This window comes from Vidua chalybeata, chromosome 23 (assembly GCF_026979565.1).
Source record: "Vidua chalybeata isolate OUT-0048 chromosome 23, bVidCha1 merged haplotype, whole genome shotgun sequence".
Lineage (NCBI taxonomy): Eukaryota > Metazoa > Chordata > Aves > Passeriformes > Viduidae > Vidua > Vidua chalybeata.
In genome coordinates this window covers 7,413,393-7,433,094 of record NC_071552.1, presented here as the reverse complement: position 1 = coordinate 7,433,094, position 19,702 = coordinate 7,413,393, and the positions used below count along the sequence as shown (strand labels likewise).

The 19,702-nt window shown below is 51.1% G+C and overlaps 1 protein-coding gene across 1 annotated transcript; it reads right to left on the bottom strand.

Moving 5' to 3' along the window:
* Positions 1–1,983: 1,983 nt before the first annotated feature.
* LOC128799230 (uncharacterized) lies at positions 1,984–4,411 on the bottom strand. The gene is made up of 2 exons (XM_053963461.1): positions 4,258–4,411; positions 1,984–3,981 (listed from the first exon to the last, which is right to left on the bottom strand). Exons 1-2 carry the CDS (start codon positions 4,330–4,332, stop codon positions 2,359–2,361), a joined length of 1,698 nt encoding a protein of 565 aa, XP_053819436.1. The 5' UTR covers positions 4,333–4,411; the 3' UTR covers positions 1,984–2,358.
* Positions 4,412–19,702: the final 15,291 nt, after the last annotated feature.

The window sequence follows — 19,702 nt, the reverse complement described above, 5'->3', positions numbered from 1 at the left end:
GCTCCATCAGCCACTTCCTCCTGCTGGCGCTGGCAGACACGCGGCAGCTGCAGCTCCTGCACTTCTGCCTCTTGCAGGGCATCTCCCTGGCTGCCCTCCTGGGCAACGGCCTCATCATCAGCACCAGAGCCTGCGGCCACCACCTGCACACGCCCATGTTCTTCTTCCTGCTCAACCTGGCCCTCAGCCCCCTGGGCTCCATCTGCACCACTGTCCCCAAAGCCATGCACAATTCCCTCTGGGACACCAGCACCATCTCTGTTTCTCCTCATCTCAGCAGAGTTTTCCGTTCTCACCATCATGTGCTACGACCACTACGTGGCCATCTGCAAACCCCTGCACTACGGGACCCTCCTGGGCAGCAGAGCTTGTGCCCACATGGCAGCAGCTGCCTGGGCCAGTGCCTTTCTCAATGCTCTCATGCACACGGCCAATATATTTTCCCTGCCCCTGTGCCAGGGCAATGCCCTGGGCCAGCTCATATGTGAAATCCCACACATCCTCAAGCTCTCCTGCTCATGTTTCTTCCTCAGGGAACTCGGGGTTTCTGTTTTCACTACCTTCTTAGCTTTTGGCTGTTTGATGTTCATGGTTTTCTCCTATGTGCAGATCTTCAGGGCTGTGCTGAGGATCCCCTCTGAGCAGGGATGGCACAAAGCCTTTTCCACCTGCCTCCCTCACCTGGCCGTCGTCTCCCTGTTCCTCAGCACTGCCATATTTGCTCACCTGAAGCCCCCCTGCATGTCCTCCCCCTCCTTGGATCTGGCCCTGTCAGTTCTGTACTCGGTGGTGCCTCCAGCCCTGAACCCCCTCATCTACAGCCTGAGCAACCAGGAGCTCAATGCTGCAGTGTGGAGACTGATCACTGGATGCTTTCAGGGACATTAAATGCTGGTCAAATTCTGCAAAACACTTGTAATAAAATTCATCTTTGATACTTCTTGCTCATTTGGTTCTGTGTGCAGAGCTGGGGGCAGATCAGTGCTGGCACAGCAGCTGTGCCCAGCAGCAGCAGCACTTGGTGTTGCCAGTGCTGCTCCCGTGGCCCTGCCCTGCTGCCCTGGTGGCCCTGGTGTTGCTGCAGGGCCTGACTGCTCTCGGGGCCGGGCACAGTACTGGGGGTGGCAGTGCCGGGGCTGCAGCAGGGACAGGCCATGGGCACTGCTGTGGCAGCGCTGACGCCTCAGGCCAGGGCCTGGGGGCTCAAGGCTCCTTGCCCAGGCTCTCTCAAGAACACAGCCAGGCAAATGCTCAGCACAGAAGAGCCCGTGAGCAGCCCCAGTCTGGCCATGGGCATTCTCCTCCTCCTTCTTCAGCATTGTGGCAGTGCTCTGGTGAGCACTGGCCACAATCACCCAGGGGAGCTGCTGCCTCCAGAGAAGCTGCTGCCTCCTCAGAGAGCTGCTCTCCTGGGAGTGGCTCCTGCAGGGATTGGCAGCCCCAAGGGTCATGACATGCACCGGTGTCACAATGGCCTCTGGGCACCATGTCACCGCGGGTCACAAAGGCCTGGTGGGCATGGCTGCCCTTTCTCCCAGAGGCCTCTTGTCCCACCTTTGTTCCTCCCCTAAACATCCCCAAGGAATCCCTGTGCCAAAGTGCCAAAGTGCTTTTCCCACCCAGCCCACCCTGGGTCCCAGCCCTCAGCCCTGACCTCCTCAAGAAAGATCATCAGGAAGGCAAAAGCTCCATTTGAACTTAATCTGGTGGCCACTGTGGAAGACTATAAAAAGTGTGTTTTTAAAAAAGATTAATAACAAAGCAGGGCCAAGGAAAATGTCCATTCATTATTTCCTAGGGGAGTGGAGGGGAGTGGAATTGTGCTCAGGAATATGCCAGGGGCATCCTGGCATTCTGTGTCAGCCATGGTGTGGGCAGCACAACCGGGCTCTGATTGTCCCCCTGTGCTGGGCACTGGTGTGGTCACACCTGGAGTGCTGTGTGCACAAGTGTGCCCCCATTAAGATTTGATTAGTGGGAGATGCCTCTGCGTGAATTAAGGTGCCAAGGAGATCATGTACAAAAGTCTACAACTGGGATTTTATTTAACAATAAATGTGTAGGGAGATTGAAAGGGACTGGAAACAGGAGAGTGAGAAGGAAAGAGGGGGAAAAGCGAGGTTGCGGTGCGGTGGGGAAGTGATCAAACAAAGGACAGGTCCAGACGCTTGTCTCCAGCAGTGTCACGTTGGTCCTTGTCACCCTGCCTTGGGTGCCACCCACCCATCCATCGGTGTGTACCCAGGGTTTTTCTCTCCCTGCTGCCGTTAGCTCTGGGAGCTGCTGCTGCCCCTGGGAGCTGGGCATCCGCAGGGTGAGCCGGCGTCTTCGGGCATCGTCCTGGTGCTGGCCCCGGGCTCACTCCTCCGGCTGCCCCCTGAGGCAGCTGAAGGAGAAAAGGCGGCGCAGAGCCCGCCGGGCCGTCTTGGCCGTGGAGCGCCATCGCCGTGGGGCCGGGGGCTGCGGGACGGCTGCGCTGCCAGCGGGGCAGGCAGGAACGCAGCATGCCAGGGGCTGGGCAGGCACCGGGCCAGCTCCTGCCAGCGCCTCATCCCCGCAGAGCTTTTCCTGGGGAGGGGCGACCTGGGCACAACCAGCCTCCTTGCCAGCTTCTTCGGCCTCATCCGCAGGGTCAGCAGGCAAGGCACAATCCACAGACATATTTGGTTTTTCGAGTGAGGCCGTGGGGAGGGGCTCGCTGTGCAGCTCAATGCAGGGATCGCTGTCCACGGGAGAAGCTGGTGGTTCTGCTTCCTCCTCTTGCAGCGGGAGAGGCAACGGACTCTCTGCCTCACTGTCACTCTCTCCTGCCACTGCTCTGTCTTGGAGCTCTTCTTCCTCCCACATTTCCAGGAGCTCATCTAGAACGGCACAGGATGGAGAGTCACCAGAGACAGGGCACAGGCCTGCCAGCAGGTCAGGATGTGCAATCCCTGCGTTCTTTTCTTTCTCTCCCGCGGAGTCCTTGAGGGCATTGCATGACTGCGAGTTGTCCCAGACAGGGCACAGCTCAGCCAGCAACTGGTCAAGAGACACAAGTTCTGAGGACGTTTGTGTCTCTCCTGTGGCATCAGCGATCACACTGCAAGTGCTGTGCGGGACCCAGGGGCCTGCAGCTGGCTCCAGGGTGAGGCTTGATGCATCCTTGAGGATGCACTTGGACCTCATGGGGCTTTCTGCGTCGTCCAAGGAGGAGAAGATGGCTCTAAACATCTCTTCATGGACTTTGTCTTCCAGCTCCTCCAGCTCCTCCCTCTTTTTCCGCAGACGCTGCATCAAAGCCTCCTCATCCTCTGGGCACAGCTGTTTGTGCTGTGCAGTTTGCTGGGCTGGCCGACGAATTCCCTCTGCCTCTTGGTGGGCACTTAACCACTTGGGGGTTCTCAAGGTGGACTTGACGGACCTGTTCTCACGCAGGTATGGGCCCAGGTCTCTAAACAGGTCACTGCAGGTGTTGCCTCCAAGCCCTTCCTTCACCTTGATGAGTTCCTCTATCTCAGAGTGCCCCAGGTGTTTCCAAGCTGGCTGGGTCCCAGTGCAGATCTGCAGGCCGTGTGCGGGTGGCACGGGTGGCAGGTGATGGCCCTGCCTTGCTGCTGAGCCACACCACAGCCCTTCTGTTTTCCTTGCCAGGGAAGGCATTTCCCAGGCCCCACCAGCAGCCAGAGTGCCCCTTGGTGGGGGTGGTACCATCTCTGTCTGGCCTCTGGCCATGGGGCCCACAGCACGTGCTGTGCCTCCGGGAGAAAACCCAGGGGCTGCTCCTGGTGCTGCAGCTGGCAGATGGGGCAGCTTGACCCTCGCAGAGGCTGCTCTTTGCATTTCAGGGCTGAGCTGGCAGGGAGGTACCAGCGGCAACTGAGGGCCGTGGAGAGGCGGCAGGTCCGACACAGACAGTCTCTGTGGCCGTGTGACACTGCTGTGTGGCGTGTTGTTCCTCCAGGTGACCTGAGGTGCCGCCTGTGGCTGCCTGTGGGTCACCTGTGGGAAGCAGGAGGAGGCACGGGATGGAGGCGGCTGTGCGGGCACAGCGTCCCCCACGTGCCTGCAAGGCCGGGCCTGGCCCCAAGGCCGGTGCTGGCCACAGCAGCCAGGCTGGGCCGGGTTCCCAGCTGGGCTCGCTGCCTCTGGGGCATTGCTGTGCCTGGGCCATCCCAGCACTGTCCCCTTCCACAGAGCATGGCCTGGTGCCAGGCCTGGCTGTCCTTGCCCCAGGGCTGTCCCTCTGCAAGCTGTCCCTCCATCCCTGTCCCTCACCTTTTGCTGCTTGGACCTGAGTGGCCACCCCTCACGGGGCTGGCCGTGGGCATTCTCCTCCTCCTCCTTCAGCATTGTGGCAGTGCTCTGGTGAACACTGGCCACAATCACCCAGGGGAGCTGCTGCCTCCAGAGAAGCTGCTGCCTCCTCAGAGAGCTGCTCTCCTGGGAGTGGCTCCTGCAGGGATTGGCAGCCCCAAGGGTCATGACATGCACCGGTGTCACAATGGCCTCTGGGCACCATGTCACCGCGGGTCACAAAGGCCTGATGGGCATGGCTGCCCTTTCTCCCAGAGGCCTCTTGTCCCACCTTTGTTCCTCCCCTAAACATCCCCAAGGAATCCCTGTGCCAAAGTGCCAAAGTGCTTTTCCCACCCAGCCCACCCTGGGTCCCAGCCCTCAGCCCTGACCTCCTGTAGAAAGACCATCAGGAAGGCAAAAGCTCCTTTTGAAATTACTCTGATGGCTATTGTGAAAGATTATCAATGTGGGTTTTTTAAAAAAGATTAATAACAAGGGAGGGACAAGGGACATCGGGATTCTGGTCAGGAATATGCCAGGGGCATCCTGGTATTCTGCGTCAGCAATTGTGTGGGCAGCACGACCAGGCTGTGACTGTCCCTCTGTGCTGGACTCTGGGGAGGCCACACCTCATATCCTGTGCCCAGCTTTGAGTCCCTTTACCCTGTGGCTCCATTTAATACAAATTACCAACTCCTCGAGTGGTAATACAGTTATCTCTTGTGTGTTTGTCATAAATATGTGGTGTATTGCAGATTAGAGGTAAGGGTACAGTTAATGGATAGGTTTTCTCATTTATGGTTCAGAAATACTGCAATTATAGAACATTTCATGCACTGAGTTCATTGTATGTGGTTTACATGTTGGATGGATATAATTTGGTTTATCTTCTGACAGGATATACAGGATGATTATAAACAGTAGGCAGAATATAGCCAAAACTAACAAAAGTACAGATGGATGCAACATTAAATTCAAAATTCCAGTTGCTCTGTGTGGCCATTGTCCTGGTTCAGGGTAAATTTGGGAGAGAATCCCCACAGGGGTTCCTCTAGAAGGCAGATTCAATTGGCCCCTCCCCCCGACTGGTTTGGGGAAAAATACTTCCCTGGAGAAAAGTGGAAAAAACTGTTTATTAAACAAGAAAACCTAAACAATATTAACCAACGAAAGTTCTTGCCGCTTTAAAAGAGAGACAAACTCAGAAAAATCCCCCTCTGCCCGGGCTGCAGCTCGGCTCACTCAGTCTTTGATCAGTCCCTCTGGCTCTGGAAATGCCACGGCCCAGGCCCGGCCTGCTGGGCCACAGGTGCGAGCTGCCGGTGCTCTTCTTGGTGTTCAGTCCAGAGCAGGTTTGAGCAGGTCCAAAGAAAAGGAAAAGCCACAGTCCGGGGAACTTCTTTGCCTCAGCTAGCTAAAACTAACTAAAAGCAAAGGAGAGTTCTGTCTCACTGTCTGTCCATCTGCAGACAACACAATCCAGGAGCAGGAATGTGGAGGAGTGAGTGCAGTTTCTGAAAACCAACTCCGCTCTTCGTCTCCCTCCCTTCACTCCTGGAACACGTCTTAAAGGTGCAAAATTTATTCAGCATAAACAGAACAGACGATTGGGGATAAAAGCACCATACAGTCAACCTAGGACATTCCATCCCTTATCCCCATATCGTCAGCTTACTACTAAAACTAATATATATATTCTAACTCTACAAACACATCCAATATACAGCTATACAAAGACAATGGTAGTAACATTCAGCAAACAGTGATATTTACACATAGTTCTCACCCAACAATCAAATCTCCCTGAGGTACACATTGTGTTCTGCCATCTTTCTGCATTATCCACCATGTGCAACCTGGTCCCTGAGCAAAGACAATCCCACAAATGGGTTTGTCTGCACTCGAGGCAGAATTGATCCACACTGTCTTCCCTAGCAAACCTCTGACATGCACCACTGGGACTTTGTCTCCATCTACTATATGCAAAGGCTCAGATTGGGCAGGGCCCACTTGATTGGTAGAGCCTCAGGTGTTAACCTCTGGTCCCGTCCTGACTGGGCCAAGGGCTACTGCATAAGCAATTTCCTGCTTAATCTGGGCGAAAGCTTGTTGCTGCTCAGGGCCCAGTGGAAATCGTTCTTCTTGCGGGTGACCAGGTAAAGAGGGCTCACGATCTGACTGTACTCAGGAATGTGCATTCTCCAAAAGCCTATGGCGCCTAAGAAAACTTGCGTTTCCTTCTTGTTGGTTGGTGGGGACATAGCTGTGATCTTGTTGATGACATCCATAGGAATCTGACGCCGTCCATCTTGCCTCTTCACTCCCAGGAACTGGATCTCTCGAGCAGGTCCCTTAACTTTACTCTTCTTGATGGCAAAACCAGCTTCCAGGAGGATTCGGATGATTTCCTCTCCTTTCTCAAACACCTGCTGCTGTGTTCCCCCGCACAATGATATCATCAATATACTGTAAATGTTCTGGAGCCTCACCCTTTTCTAGTGCAGCCTGGATCAGTCCATTCAGATGGTAGGACTGGGGCAGTCGGTTCCAGGTATACTGCACTCCCCTCCACGTAAAGGCAAACTGAGGCCTGCATTCTGCTGCCAGAGGAATGGAGAAAAACGCGTTAGAAATGTCAATAGTGGCGTACCACTGTGCTGCCTTGGACTCCAGCTCGTACTGGAGTTCCAGCATGTCCGGCACAGCAGCGCTCAGTGGTGGAGTCACTTTGTTCAATGAACGGTAGTCCTCAGTCAATCTCCATTCTCCTTCAGATTTACGCACAGGCCAAATAGGGCTGTTGAAGGGTGAGTGGGTTTTGCTGACCACCCCTTGGCTCTCCAGCTCTCAAATCATCTTATGGATGGGAACCACAGCATCTCGGGTTGTTCTGTACTGTCGGCGATGCACTGTTGAAGTGGCAATTGGTAGCTTTTGCTCTTCTTCCTTCAGAAGTCCTACTGTAGTTGGATTCTCGGACAGTCCAGGCAAGGTGTTCAATTGCTGGATGCCCTCTGTCACTGCAGCTGCTATCCCAAATGCCCACCTGAGTCCTTTTGGGTCTTTAAAATACCCCCCTCAGAGGTAATCTATGCCCAGAATGCATGGGGCCTCTGGGCCAGTCACAATAGGGTGTTTTTTCCACTCATTTCTGGTCAGGCTCACCTCAGCTTCCACCAAGGTAAAGTCCTGTGATCCCCCTGTCACACCAGCGATGGAGACAGGTTCTGCCCCCACATGTCTTGATGGGACCAGTGTGCATTGTGCACCAGTATCAACCAAAGCCTTATATTTCTGTGGTTCTGATGTGCCTGGCCAACGGATCCACACAGTCCAGAAAACTCGGTTTTCCCTCACCTCTACCTGGCTAGAGGCAGGGCCCCTCTAAGCCTGGTTATCCTTCTTTCCTTGGGCATATGTCTTAGAGGTTCCTTCCAGGGGAACGGACATGTCATCATCATCGTCATACCTGGAGGCTTGGCTACGGGCAATTGGGGCTGCTTTCCTTTTGGTGGAACTTCCTATTTGAGTCTTGCCTTCCTTCAATTCATGCACCCGTTGTGCCAGAGCAGCAGATTTTCCGTCCCTTCTCCTCATGTTTTATCCGCAATCACGCAAGAAGAACCAGAGCTCAGCTCGTGGGGTGACCTTCTCTCCCCATCTGGGGAATGTCTGCGTTGGATACCAGGGCCTCTAATTTGTACTGCCGAGATTTGGAGAAGGTCCTCTTTAATCTCCTCCCTGAGTTTCTGATGATTCTCCTCTAGCTTGTCTTCTAATTTCTGTAGACATGTTTCCACTGCTGCAATTCTGGCATGTGTCCAGCCATGCACAGCATCTGCATATGCTTGGAGCTTCTTTGCCATATCGAGCACGGTCTTATCCCTGTCATCCCGCTTCATTATTGCTAAAGCAGAAGCGTATTCATGTGGCCCAAGCCGTACAAGATTTCTCCACATCACAGATGTACATGGTACCATGTCTGGATTCCTAGTTGTTATTTCATCTGAGAAGATAATCTCTGCCACTGCCATTTCTCTCAGGCATTGGATCCCTTGTTCTATACTCTTCCACTGGGTCTGCTGCATATGAAGATCATCTGCACACAGGTATCTTTGTGCTACACTTTCCAGGACCCGTGCCCAGAGGCTGTGAGGGTTAGCTCCCCTCATTCCTTGGTCGATGACAGGATCATGTGACAGGGATCCCAAATGCCTCGCTTCAGTGCCATCCAGAATTGTAGCTTCACCTGTAGCATCCCAAACATGGACCAACCAACTAATTATAGAGTCATCAAGTCGTCAAGTGTAATCCTTTCTCAGGCCACGGAGGTCCTTTAGGGAAAAGGACTCAATATTGGCCTCTGATCTTGTACCAGTTGCTCTGACTCCTGATTTTATGTCAGGAGGTGTTGAGGGTCCTTCTCCTGCATCATAATCATCATCATCATCCACTGGTTGATCGGTCTTGTCTGTGCACTTTCCACTTCTCGTGCTAGTAGCAACAGCCATTGGTTGAGGCTCACAGTCTGGTTTAGCTGCTGGCTTCAAGCCTGGGCTGTTGGCTGCAGCCTGAGTGACTGGGATGGCTGCTGGTTTATCTCCCTGCCCTCCTTCCTCTGTCTGCTGCCCTACAGTATCTAGCAGGGTGCGATAAGCATATGCCAGGGCCCAGCTCACTGCAATGATCTTTTTCTCCTCAGGGGTATCATGGCACTTCTCTTTCAGGTACTTTGCCACCTCAGCTGGGTTCTGAATTTGTTCACATGGAAAGTGCCAGACTATAGGGTCAGAAAACTCCTTTAAGATTTGGCCCATGTCCTCCCATTTCCCACACCACTCAGGATTTCTCACACCTGGGTCTACTCCTGGGTCAGGGGTCTCATCAGCCCCTCTAGAAATCTCAGCCCTCATTCTAGAGAAGCTGCAGACTGTATAGAGAAAGCTTACCAAATTGAATACCAGAAAGATGGTCTCTTTAACATTCAGGGGAAACTGAACATTCTCCAATAGGGATGTAACAGATTCAGAGGAGAAGAAGGAAAGCAAAGGCTGAAAAGCCTCATCTCCTGCTTCTCCTCTAACAAACTGGGTGCACAACCATAACTATGAACCATACATTCCTGGAACAGACTCCAGCACCTTTATAAACCTCCTGCAAGCCATTACAACCAAGCCCAGCCCGATGGATATTCTGGTCAGTGCCCCTCTACTGCAAAAACTACGTCTTAGGGACAATACCGAAGCTATTTCTGGATAAGAAAATAAACTTAAGGACCATAGAGGTATTAAGACCTCAAAAAACCCTAGGGACCAGAAACACATGCAGGCCTGCACCCCAAGAGACATTATGAATTCAAACAACATAGCCAGTAACTGCTCTATACCAGCCCAGAGTAATTGCAACCAAAATATGATTAGAACAGGGTTTTTTCCACTCTCTCGAGCCCTGATTGGGCGCCAAAATATTTGTCCTAGTTAAGGGCAAATTTGGGAGAAGACCTCCAGAAGGAGCCCCCAGAAAGCAAACCCCCCATGGCCCCTCCCCCACCTGGTTTGGGAAGGATTTCCTCAGAGAGAAGTGAAAAAAACCTGTTTATTTAACAAGCAAAACACTCCCCAATACAAAAAAACAACACCAGATGACAAAACTCTTTCACCGTTCTGAAGAGATGACAAATTCAGAAAGTCTCTCCTGGAAGTGGTCGCCCAGCTATCAGTCTCCGGTGCTGGGGATGGCAGGTCACAAAATGCAGACTCTTGGTGTTTCTTGATGTTTCCCAGGTCCAGGTCCAGAGCAGGTTCAGATGATATTCAGGAAAGGGAAGGGAAAAAGAAACAGTCCAGGGTAAAAATTGGACTGCCTAGCTAAACTAACTAATAAGCAAAAGCAAAAGCAAGCAAAGCCAAGCCAGCCAAGCCTCTCCTAGACACAGACCATGGGGGGAGGTGAGCTGGCTGATAACAAGACAAAACAATCCTTCACTTTCAGAGTCAGTCCTGAAGGCACAGAACATAATATCAGGCATGAACAGAACACACAATTTGAGATACAAGCACCATACCGTCACCCTAGGACACCCCATCACCCCAGCAATGGAAACAGGTTCTGCCCCCACATGTCCCGATGGTATCAGGCTACACTGTGCACCAGTATCAACTAAGACGTCATATTTTTGTGGCTCTGATGTGCCAGGCCAACAGATCCACACCATCCAGAAGATCCGGTTTTCCCGTGCCTCTTCCTGGCTAGAGGCAGGGCCCCTCTAGCCCGGGTTGTTAATTCTTTCCTGGACGTACATACTAGTGGTACCTTCAAGGGGATCTGACAGGTCATACCCAGCAGCTCGGCCATGCGAGGCTGAGGCTGCCTTCACTTTAGTGGAACTCCCTCGGTTAGTGTTTCCCTCCTTGAGTTGATGCACCCGCGCTGCCAGGACAGAAGTGGGTTTCCCATCCCACCTTCCCATGTCTTCCCCATGGTCATGCAGAAAGAACCACAGGTCAGCCCGTGGGCTGTACCCCCTCTCTCTAGCTGGGGGATGTTGGGCCTGTGACTCGCATGGGTGCTGCATTGATCTTCCTCACTCTCCTGGTTCAGGGCAAATTTGGGAGAGAACCCCCAAAGGGGTTCCTCTAGGAAGCAGATTCAATCGGCCCCTCCCCTGAACTGCTTTGGGAAAAAATACCCCTTTGGTGGAAAGTGGAAAAAAACACTTATTAAGCAAGAAAACCTAAACAATATTAAACAATAAAACTTCTTGCCGCTCCAAAAGAGAGACAAACTCAGAAAGTCCCCTCCATGTGTTGCAGCTTGGCTCACTCAGCCTCTTATCAGTCCCTCTGGCGCTGGAAATGTCGCAGCCCAGGCCAGGCCTGCTGGGCCACAGGGGCGAGCTGCTGGAGCTCTTCTGGTGTTCAGTCCAGAGCAGGTTTGAGCAGGTCCAAAGAAAAGGAAAAGCCACAGTCCGGGGAACTTCTTCACCTCAGCTAGCTAAAACTAATTAAAAGCAAAGGAGAGCTCTATCTTGCTGTCTGTCCATCCACAGACAACACAGTCCAGGAGCAGGAATGTGGAGGAGTGAGCGCAGTTTCTGAAAACATTCAGCATAAAAAAACCAGACGATTGGGGATAAAAGCATCCTACAGTCAATCCAGGACACTCACCTCCTCCTTCATCTCCCTTATCTCCTCTTTGAGGTCCTTGATCACAGCAGAGACATGAGCCTGCATTGGGCCATTGATCATACTCTCATCATTTCTAAGCTTGTTGGCAGCAGAACCCACTGGTTCTCTCGGTTGGTATCAGCATTAATCGTTGCAATGAAGGTGGTGAATTGAGATGGTCCTAGATTTGCCAGGCTCCACAACATTTGCCCTGGGCACCTGACCTTGTTGGGGTCATTAGCATGCTGTCCATCCCTCCCAAAGAGTACCTCCAATACTGCCACTTCTCTCAGCTGTTGGATCCCTTCCTCAAGGATCTTCCAGCACATTCTATGGTGGTGCTCCTGCATTCTTTCCCTGTGGACAAACCTCTCTCTGACACTCATTAAAAGCCGCACCCACAGGGAAAGGGACCCTGACTCCCTTACAAAAATCTGATTCATACCTGAGTCCTGGGTCAAGGCTCCCAAATTCCTTGCCTCACCACCATCCAGTTGCATGCCTGTACCCATAAGGTCCCAGACCCAGAGTAACCAGGTTGGATAAGCCTCACGTCCCTGTCATAAAATGTCTTTATGCAGATTACAGAGACCTTCGTACGTCAGGGACTCAGTGATGACCTCAACCATTGGCTCCCCTGTGGGTGGTGAAGGCCCTCCATTCTTATCCTTGTCTGGGTGCTCTGATCTCATCTTACACTTCCTCGTTTCCACAGGGGTGACTGCTGCTGGCTCTGACTGCCCTTGCGGTTCAGCTGGAACCTGGATGGTTGTAACATCTGTGGGTTCCACTGCGGCACCATCAGACTCTCCCTCTTTGAGGCAGGGGGAGGGTTTCTCACCAGCTGGGGAAATGTTCTCCTTCAGCATCTGGCCCATCTCCTTCACCAGAACCCCCATCCAGTCTGAGTGGTTCATCTCTAAGGTGGGCTGTGGGGCAGGGTCAGGCTCTGGGGCAGCAGCATCCCTAGTCTCTGGGGTAGGTGTCAGGCTGGTTATCCAGGTTAATCTTACCTTATCTCTGAATGCTAAATGTAACAGGCCTATCAGCAACACCAACCATTGTATGATATCATTAGTATTTAGAGTGGATCTGAACCCTTTGAGAAGTGGTGTGGGAGACCCAAAGAGCTGAGTGAAGGGTTGGGAGAAAATTTCCCCTGGTGTCATTTCCTCACAGTGGGTACCATTATTAAAGTAACCCCAAAACCATATAGTTAGTGTGTGATAGCTCTGAATCCACGTGCCTGCCTTCCAGCAGAACTTAAAAGATCCATGAATTCCTCACCTTATTAAGCCATAAAGCAAACTGGAAAATAGCCACAGTAGCCTTAGTTATGACTAGCCTGTGTTCCCAGGGATTGCTGGGGTGCTCCTGATGGGGCAGAAGGAAGAGATCCAGGCCCTCCGTGAGTGTGAATGAGGGCAGTGAGCTGTCAGCAGGGGCTGGCTGGGTGGGCTGCAATGCCTGGGCAGGGAGCTGCAATCCCTGCCCCAGCTGTGGTGGGCTTCGCTCCCTGTGTGGATGAGGGGTGGCATGAGCAGAGCACACAGAGATTTCAGGAACGTGGGTGGGGGGATTCATGGCCAGCACCTTGCAGCTGATCCCCTTGCCCCCTCCTCTCTTGTGGCCATGGCAAGAGCTGGGTGGGATGGCCCTGGCAGAAAGGTCTCCTTGGATTCCTGCAGATCCAGGCTCTGACCATGGCTCTGTTCCTCTCTCTTCCAGCCCTTCAAGCCCTGAGTGAAGACGACAGCCCCTCCCGCATAAGCATATTTGTTCAGGTGATGTCTGAGGGAAGAGCTGCAGAACTACTTCCATCTGCTGGCTCAGAAGAACCAGTGTCTCTTTAATACCTGCAGATCCCTTGGAAGGTGAGACCACCTGGAGACCAGAGGAGACCAGCTGGAGCTCCAGGCACAGCTGATGACTGGCACAGCTGAGCCTCTGGGAAGCTCCCATAGCTCCTGCCTTCTCCCTCCCTGTTGACAGCTCCCTCCCTGCAGCCCTCAGACCCTGCCCATCCCCTTTCTTCCCTCCCAGTTCATGCCTTTGCTTCACCTTCCATTCATAAACTGTTTGGCTGCTTCGCTTTACCAGCCTGTCTGTGGAGCTGAAGCGATGCAAATCTGGGGCCCTGGGACACACAGGCCCCTCCTGCCGTTCTCTTCCACACCGTGTTTTGTGCACACACACAGAGGAACGAGGGCAGATCGGTGCTGAAGGTCCAGTTCCACAACACTGTGGAGTTACAGATCTTGCTGAGCACCCTGGAGCCCCTGGATTTTGGAAGAGCCAAGCTGAGGATGCTCTGAACCCAGCTGTGAGGGATTCCATGGCAAGCATCCACAGAGGGCAAAGGAGCTTGTAATGATGGAAGTTTTCAAGAAGAGCTTCCTGAAAGCACAGCAGTGCTCCATCCCTGCACAGGATCAGGAAGAGGGCAGAACCAGAGACCATCTGGGCTTAACAGAGAGCTTTGGGTGTGCCTAAGAGCAAATGAAGCAGCAGCACAGTGCCCGAGACTCAGGCATGTGACCATGCCAGTGCCCGGAGCGCTGTCAGGCAGTGCTGGGATCCCGGGTGTGGTTCTGGTCCCCACAAGCGAGGAATGGCAGCCCCAGCCTCAGACCCAGTCAGAAAGCCAACCAAGTGAGACCAGAGGTGTCGGAATCACCCCCACATTGGGATGACCCCGGGAGGTGGTAAAATCTCTCCTCCAACCCGGGCCTTCAAAGAAAGACTCAGTAGTCTTCAGTCGTCCGGTCTCAAGGCAGTTTATTGCATGTTATCTCAAGGCACACAGACTCCCTGGCATTCTCTCTGACTCCTCCTCCATCTCCGTCTCTCTCTGTCTCTCTCCCTCTCTGTCTCCCTCCATCTCCATCTCTGTCTCTGTCTCTCTCTGTCTCTGTCTCTGTCTCCGTCTGTCTCCATCTCTGTCTCTGTCTCTGTCTCTGTCTCTGTCTCTGTCTCTCCCGCCCAAGGGGCTGGTGCCATCTTTTATATCACACATTACGTATTAAATGTTTATAGTTTTTCCCCAATGCCTATCACCTATATTGAACAGTGACTTTCTAGTCTAAACCAGTCTGTGAGTGCCAACATCACCATGAACATGGAGGATAGGAAAGAGAAAGAAGGAGGACAGGGCACGCCCAAATCCCTCTGTCTTAGAACTTCTGACCCCCATGTACAAAACTCAGACCCCTCTGTACAAGGCCTAAAACCCCCCTGTACAGCACTCAAAAATCCTTCCTTTCACTTTGTCACTACTTCTACTATAATATCTAAACTTCTGTGATTTCTTGTTCTTCCTGCAAGGTTGGTAAATTGTTCCATGGGTCAAACTCAAAACCACAGGGGTTTCCTGCTGCCTGCCAGGGTCTCAGATGCTTCTGACCTGGACCCAGAACATCTAGGAGCATCTGAGGGACACCTTGGGTTCTGACATCTCCCCCTCCTGTTTGCACCAAGAAGACCTGTCTTGCCACTTTGTCCATGACCCGCCAAATGCATAGAAAAATGCATGGCAGAACAAGCAGAAGAACTACAAATCCTATAAGGATATAAAATGCTATTTTCAAAAGCTCCCTCCACAATGATGAGAGACTAAAAAGGTTGATGAAGTCATCCCACCAGGATCCTGTAACTTCTTGCAATTTGCTGATGCTGTTTTGCATTTGTTTTATATTTTCATGGATAGATTTCGAGTGATCAGACAAGTTCATGCAGCACATCCCCTCAAATTCTTCACACCCTTGTCCGTGTGATAGCAGCAAATAATCAATTGCCGCCCTGTTCTGAAGCGTTGCTTGTCTCGCACTGTCAATATCTGTTAACATGTCGCTCAGTGCAGAAAAAATGGCATGAGTGTGTTTGCTCAGCCAACACGCCATGTGGTCCAATTGTGTCAAGGCCAACCCCGATGCTGCTTGGGGTGAGAAAATCACTACTGCAATTCTCCAAGCCTTGTTCCAGGTATAAACCTCATCATCACAATTTGGGCCATATTGTTCAATGGATCTTATTGCCCTGCGTATCTGTCCCCTCAAAGTTTTCAAATTGGGTGTTATCAGTGAGAGTTCTCCAATGCTGCATGGACCGCCCCTGGTTTTTGCAGGGATAGCAGGCCAAATTCTGTCCCCACAAATCAAGAAAATTCCTTTTGGTAAAACGGCTGGATTCTGGAGGGATAGTTTGCTCATCATCTTGGTGTAATTGCACCAGGATGATGCATTTCTGTAAAGGAGCTGGTTTGGAGTGACATCTATCGTGTGGTTATCTGTCTCTGTCACTCCCGATGGGTTGAATATGATGCAAAATTTCATTCTTGTTGACCCAAAGATGTCCAGTTCCTGGGGTTTGAAACGAGCCACAGGACGGAACTGTGTCCAAACATGCCATCCTTCCACAGGATCCGAAAAAGATTTCAGAACCTTTGGAGGGATGTTCTTTGGAATCAGCCATTCCTTCACCGGCACACCTACCAAACATGTCGAGAATGGTTTCCCCGGCCTTGAATGGGTCAGAAAAATGCTGTCCAGACCCGCTGCCTTTGCCAAAGTCTCCCACACATTTCCCTTTGGCTGTCTCATGGGAAAATGTGCCCTATTGCCCATGGCAACAGGCAAGAGAATGGAGCACATGAACACTCTCTGTCTGAACCCCATGCCCATGTCCTCACTCTCTGTGAGAAACCTTGCAATGCAGCAACACCCGAATGACACTCGAGTCCCAAGAAGAATCCAAGTCTCTGAGTTGTCAGTCGTTGTCTGATGAGATGTTTGCAGCACCGTCGTCTGCCTTCATCTGCATGCCTGTCTCTTTGCTTCTTGGATCTGTGTCCGCTTGCGTCTGCACCCGGTAAGGTTTCACGTGCCTTGCTGACACCCACCTCAGCCCTCGCCCTGTGGAGACACAAGCGAAACCCTTGCCCCAAGGGATTAATGTGAATGGGCCTTTGATTTGTCCTGTCTCTGGGTTTCGGATCAGAACTAAAGGATTTTCCCTTAGTTTTGCTTGTGTGTTGTTCGTGAAGTGTCTGATAATTGGTGGAGTGGGCTCTGAGAAAGAGCCATTTAAAAAATTCAACACATACAGAGCTTTGCTCAACCGCATATAAGGTGTTGCACCTGCCTCCCCCCTTTTCTGTTTATCCAAAAGGGATTTCAGGGTATGATGTGTTCTTTCGATGATTGCTTGACCTGTGGGAGAATGAGGAATATCGAAAATGTGTTTGACTCCCCATTTTTTTAAGAATCTGTCAAGCACTTTGCCTGTGTAGGTTGGTCCATTATCTGTTTTTATTTCTTGTGGCACCCCTAATGATGCAAATGCTTGTAAAAAGTGTCTGCAGGCATGTTCTGCGGTCTCCCCTGTATGTAATGATGCAAAAATTGCCCCTGAGAATGTGTCAACTGAAACATGGATGTTTTTGAGCCTCCCAAAAGACGGGTATTTTGTGACATCAGTTTGCCACTGCTGGAGACTTTGCAATCCTCTCGGATTGACTGCTCCTGTGGATGCAGGTGGCTGCACAAGTTGACAATCTGGGCACGCACTGATGATTTCCTTCACTTGGCTTTTTGAAAGGCGAAAGGATTCCATCAATGCTTGAGCATTTTGATGGAAGAATGCATGGCTCAATTTTGCTTGCTCGAAAATGTCTGGCAGTGTCTGCAAGATGGGCATTGTGAGATTGTCTGCGCGAGCATTCCCTTCTGCTAAAAACCCTGGAAGGGAGGAATGCGCCCTGATGTGTGCAACAAAGTATTTGTGTTCCCTGTTTTCTAGGATTGTTCTCATGCATGATAAATATGAATATAAAATTTCATTATCTGTGTGCTTCAAAAGTGATCCCTCCAATCGTTTGACCACATTCACAACATATGCTGAATCTGTGATTAGATTGAGAGGTTCCTGAAATAACTGAAAAACCCTGACCACTGCTGCCAATTCTACAATTTGTGGTGCACCCTGCTCTGTCTTGATGTCTGATTCCCATTCCCCTGTTTTTGGGTTTTGCCAGGTGATCACTGGTTTGTGAGTTTTCCCTGAGCCATCAGTGAACACTGTCACCCCTTCCACTGGTTCCTGGCTTATTTTTTGTTTTTCTCTAAAACTTATTTTTGCATTTAGCATTCTGTGAGCTGGAAAATGAACTGTGCAAACTCCTGGATACCCTAACAACGCGATCAAAATATCTTCTGATATTTGCATTGCCCACTCAAAATATTTTTTCTTCAAAGGTAAATGAATGATTGAGAAATCTCTGCCTGACATTGTCAGCAACCTTGTCGTTGCTTTGATGATGATCTGAGCCATCATCTCCAAGTCTTTGAGAATTGTTTTCGAGGGTATGTATTCTAAAAAAAAGCACTCTATCATCAGAAGAGGGTCCGTTTGAGACAAGTCCCATTGAAAAATCAACCCATACAGTTTTGCTGTTTCCCCCAGCACTGCCAAATGGAAAGGCAGTGATTCCGCAAAGCGATGTGCCTGTCTCTGTTGAATCATATCTGTGATCTTCTCAAGATCTTTCCGTGCTTCAGGCGTGAGAGTTCTGGGAAATTTGATGTTGTTGTCCCCTCTCATGAGATCGAGCAATGACAAAATATCATTCCCAAGATCGGTCTCATCCAGTTGATCTCCCCCAAAAGCTGTTGCAAGTCTTGCAGATTGGTGACTTTTGTGTTGATTTACAGTTTTTGTGGCCTTATTGTTTGCTTTGTGATCCTCCATCCCAGATATTTCCAAGGTGCAATTTCTTGTATTTTTGAGGCACTGATTTCCATTCCTGCTTTCTGCACCTCTGCGATCACACAGTCGCGGACTCTCTGCACCTCCTGTTTTGTTGGTGCTGCAATGAGCAAATCATCCCTGTAATTAATGATTTTTGTTTTCGGATGTTTCTCCCGCGCTGGACGCAAAACTTGAGCCACGTTCCATTGACAGATGGTTGGAGAATTTTTGAGGCCCTGTGGAAGAACGGTCCACTGGTACCTTTGCAGGGGTTCCTCCCTGTTGATGCTTGGGATGGAAAATGCAAAACGTGGAGCATCATCTGGATGGAGTGGAATGCTGAAAAAGCAGTCCTTGAGATAGACGATCACAAGCGACCAATCTCTCAGGATCATTGAGAGACATGGAAACCCCAGCTGGAGTGGTCCACGTCTTCGACGACCTCATTGATCTTCCTGAGATCGTGAAGCAGTCTCCAAGATCCTGAAGTTTTCTTGTGAATGACGAACACTGGGGAATTCCATGGGCTGTTCGTTGGTTTGATGTGTCCCTTCTGCAGCTGTTCCTGGATTAACGTTTTCAGTGCACTCAATTTCTTTCGCTCAAGGGGCCACTGATCCACCCAAACAGGATCATTGTTTTTCCAAGTCAATTTCAGAGTGGTGAGTGCCACAGTGACCCCCGTTAAAAATCCAACTCCAGTCTCAGTCCCCACTGTGCTAAGAGGTCTCTTCCCCACACTGTGATGGGTTTTTGCACAATGAAAGGACGAATGATTGCTGTTTTTCTTCCTGGACCTGTGACAACGATTGCGTTCTCACTCTGCATGCATAGGGAACTTCCTCCTATGCCTGTGAGAGAACCCAAAGGTGCAACCAAGTCCTATTCCTGGGGCCAGAAATGTATGAGATGACTGTGACATCTTCCCCTGTGTCGAGCATCCCTGTGATGACGACTGTTTTTTCGTTACAAGTCAACTGACAGGTAACGATGGGCCGATCTCGGCTCAAATGTTTCACCCAGGACGCATGTACTTCCGCTTGATCACCAGAAAAGGAGTCTTGCTTGTTAAACACTAGCACAATTTGTTTTCCTGCATGAGATGGCAAAGCCATGGCCTGGGCTATCGGTGTATTTTGTGGAATTGTCAAAGGTGGTTGAAGGGCTTTTGCCGTGACTATCAGCTCCTCGTTGTGGTTTGCTGAAATCAAGGATGGATAAACAACAAGTCCAAGAATGCTGCTTCTGTCCCTGGCCATTCTCCAAAAATCTTGCCTTTTCCAAGAAGTCCCAGTGACACCCGTGGGTATCACTGTGTGGCTGTTGTCCAAAAGACACATCAATTTGGCGGTTGCCAGCACACATTGGAATCTGGGCGCTATCAAGTCTGGGTCGCTGGGGATTTTGTAGATTGCTCTGCTGAGGGGATCTGTTTGTTGTTCCCCGAGGGTTGTCCCTGCTGATTTTGCGTCACTGCCATGATTTGTGTCGGAGCATGCTGGAGATGATTCGCG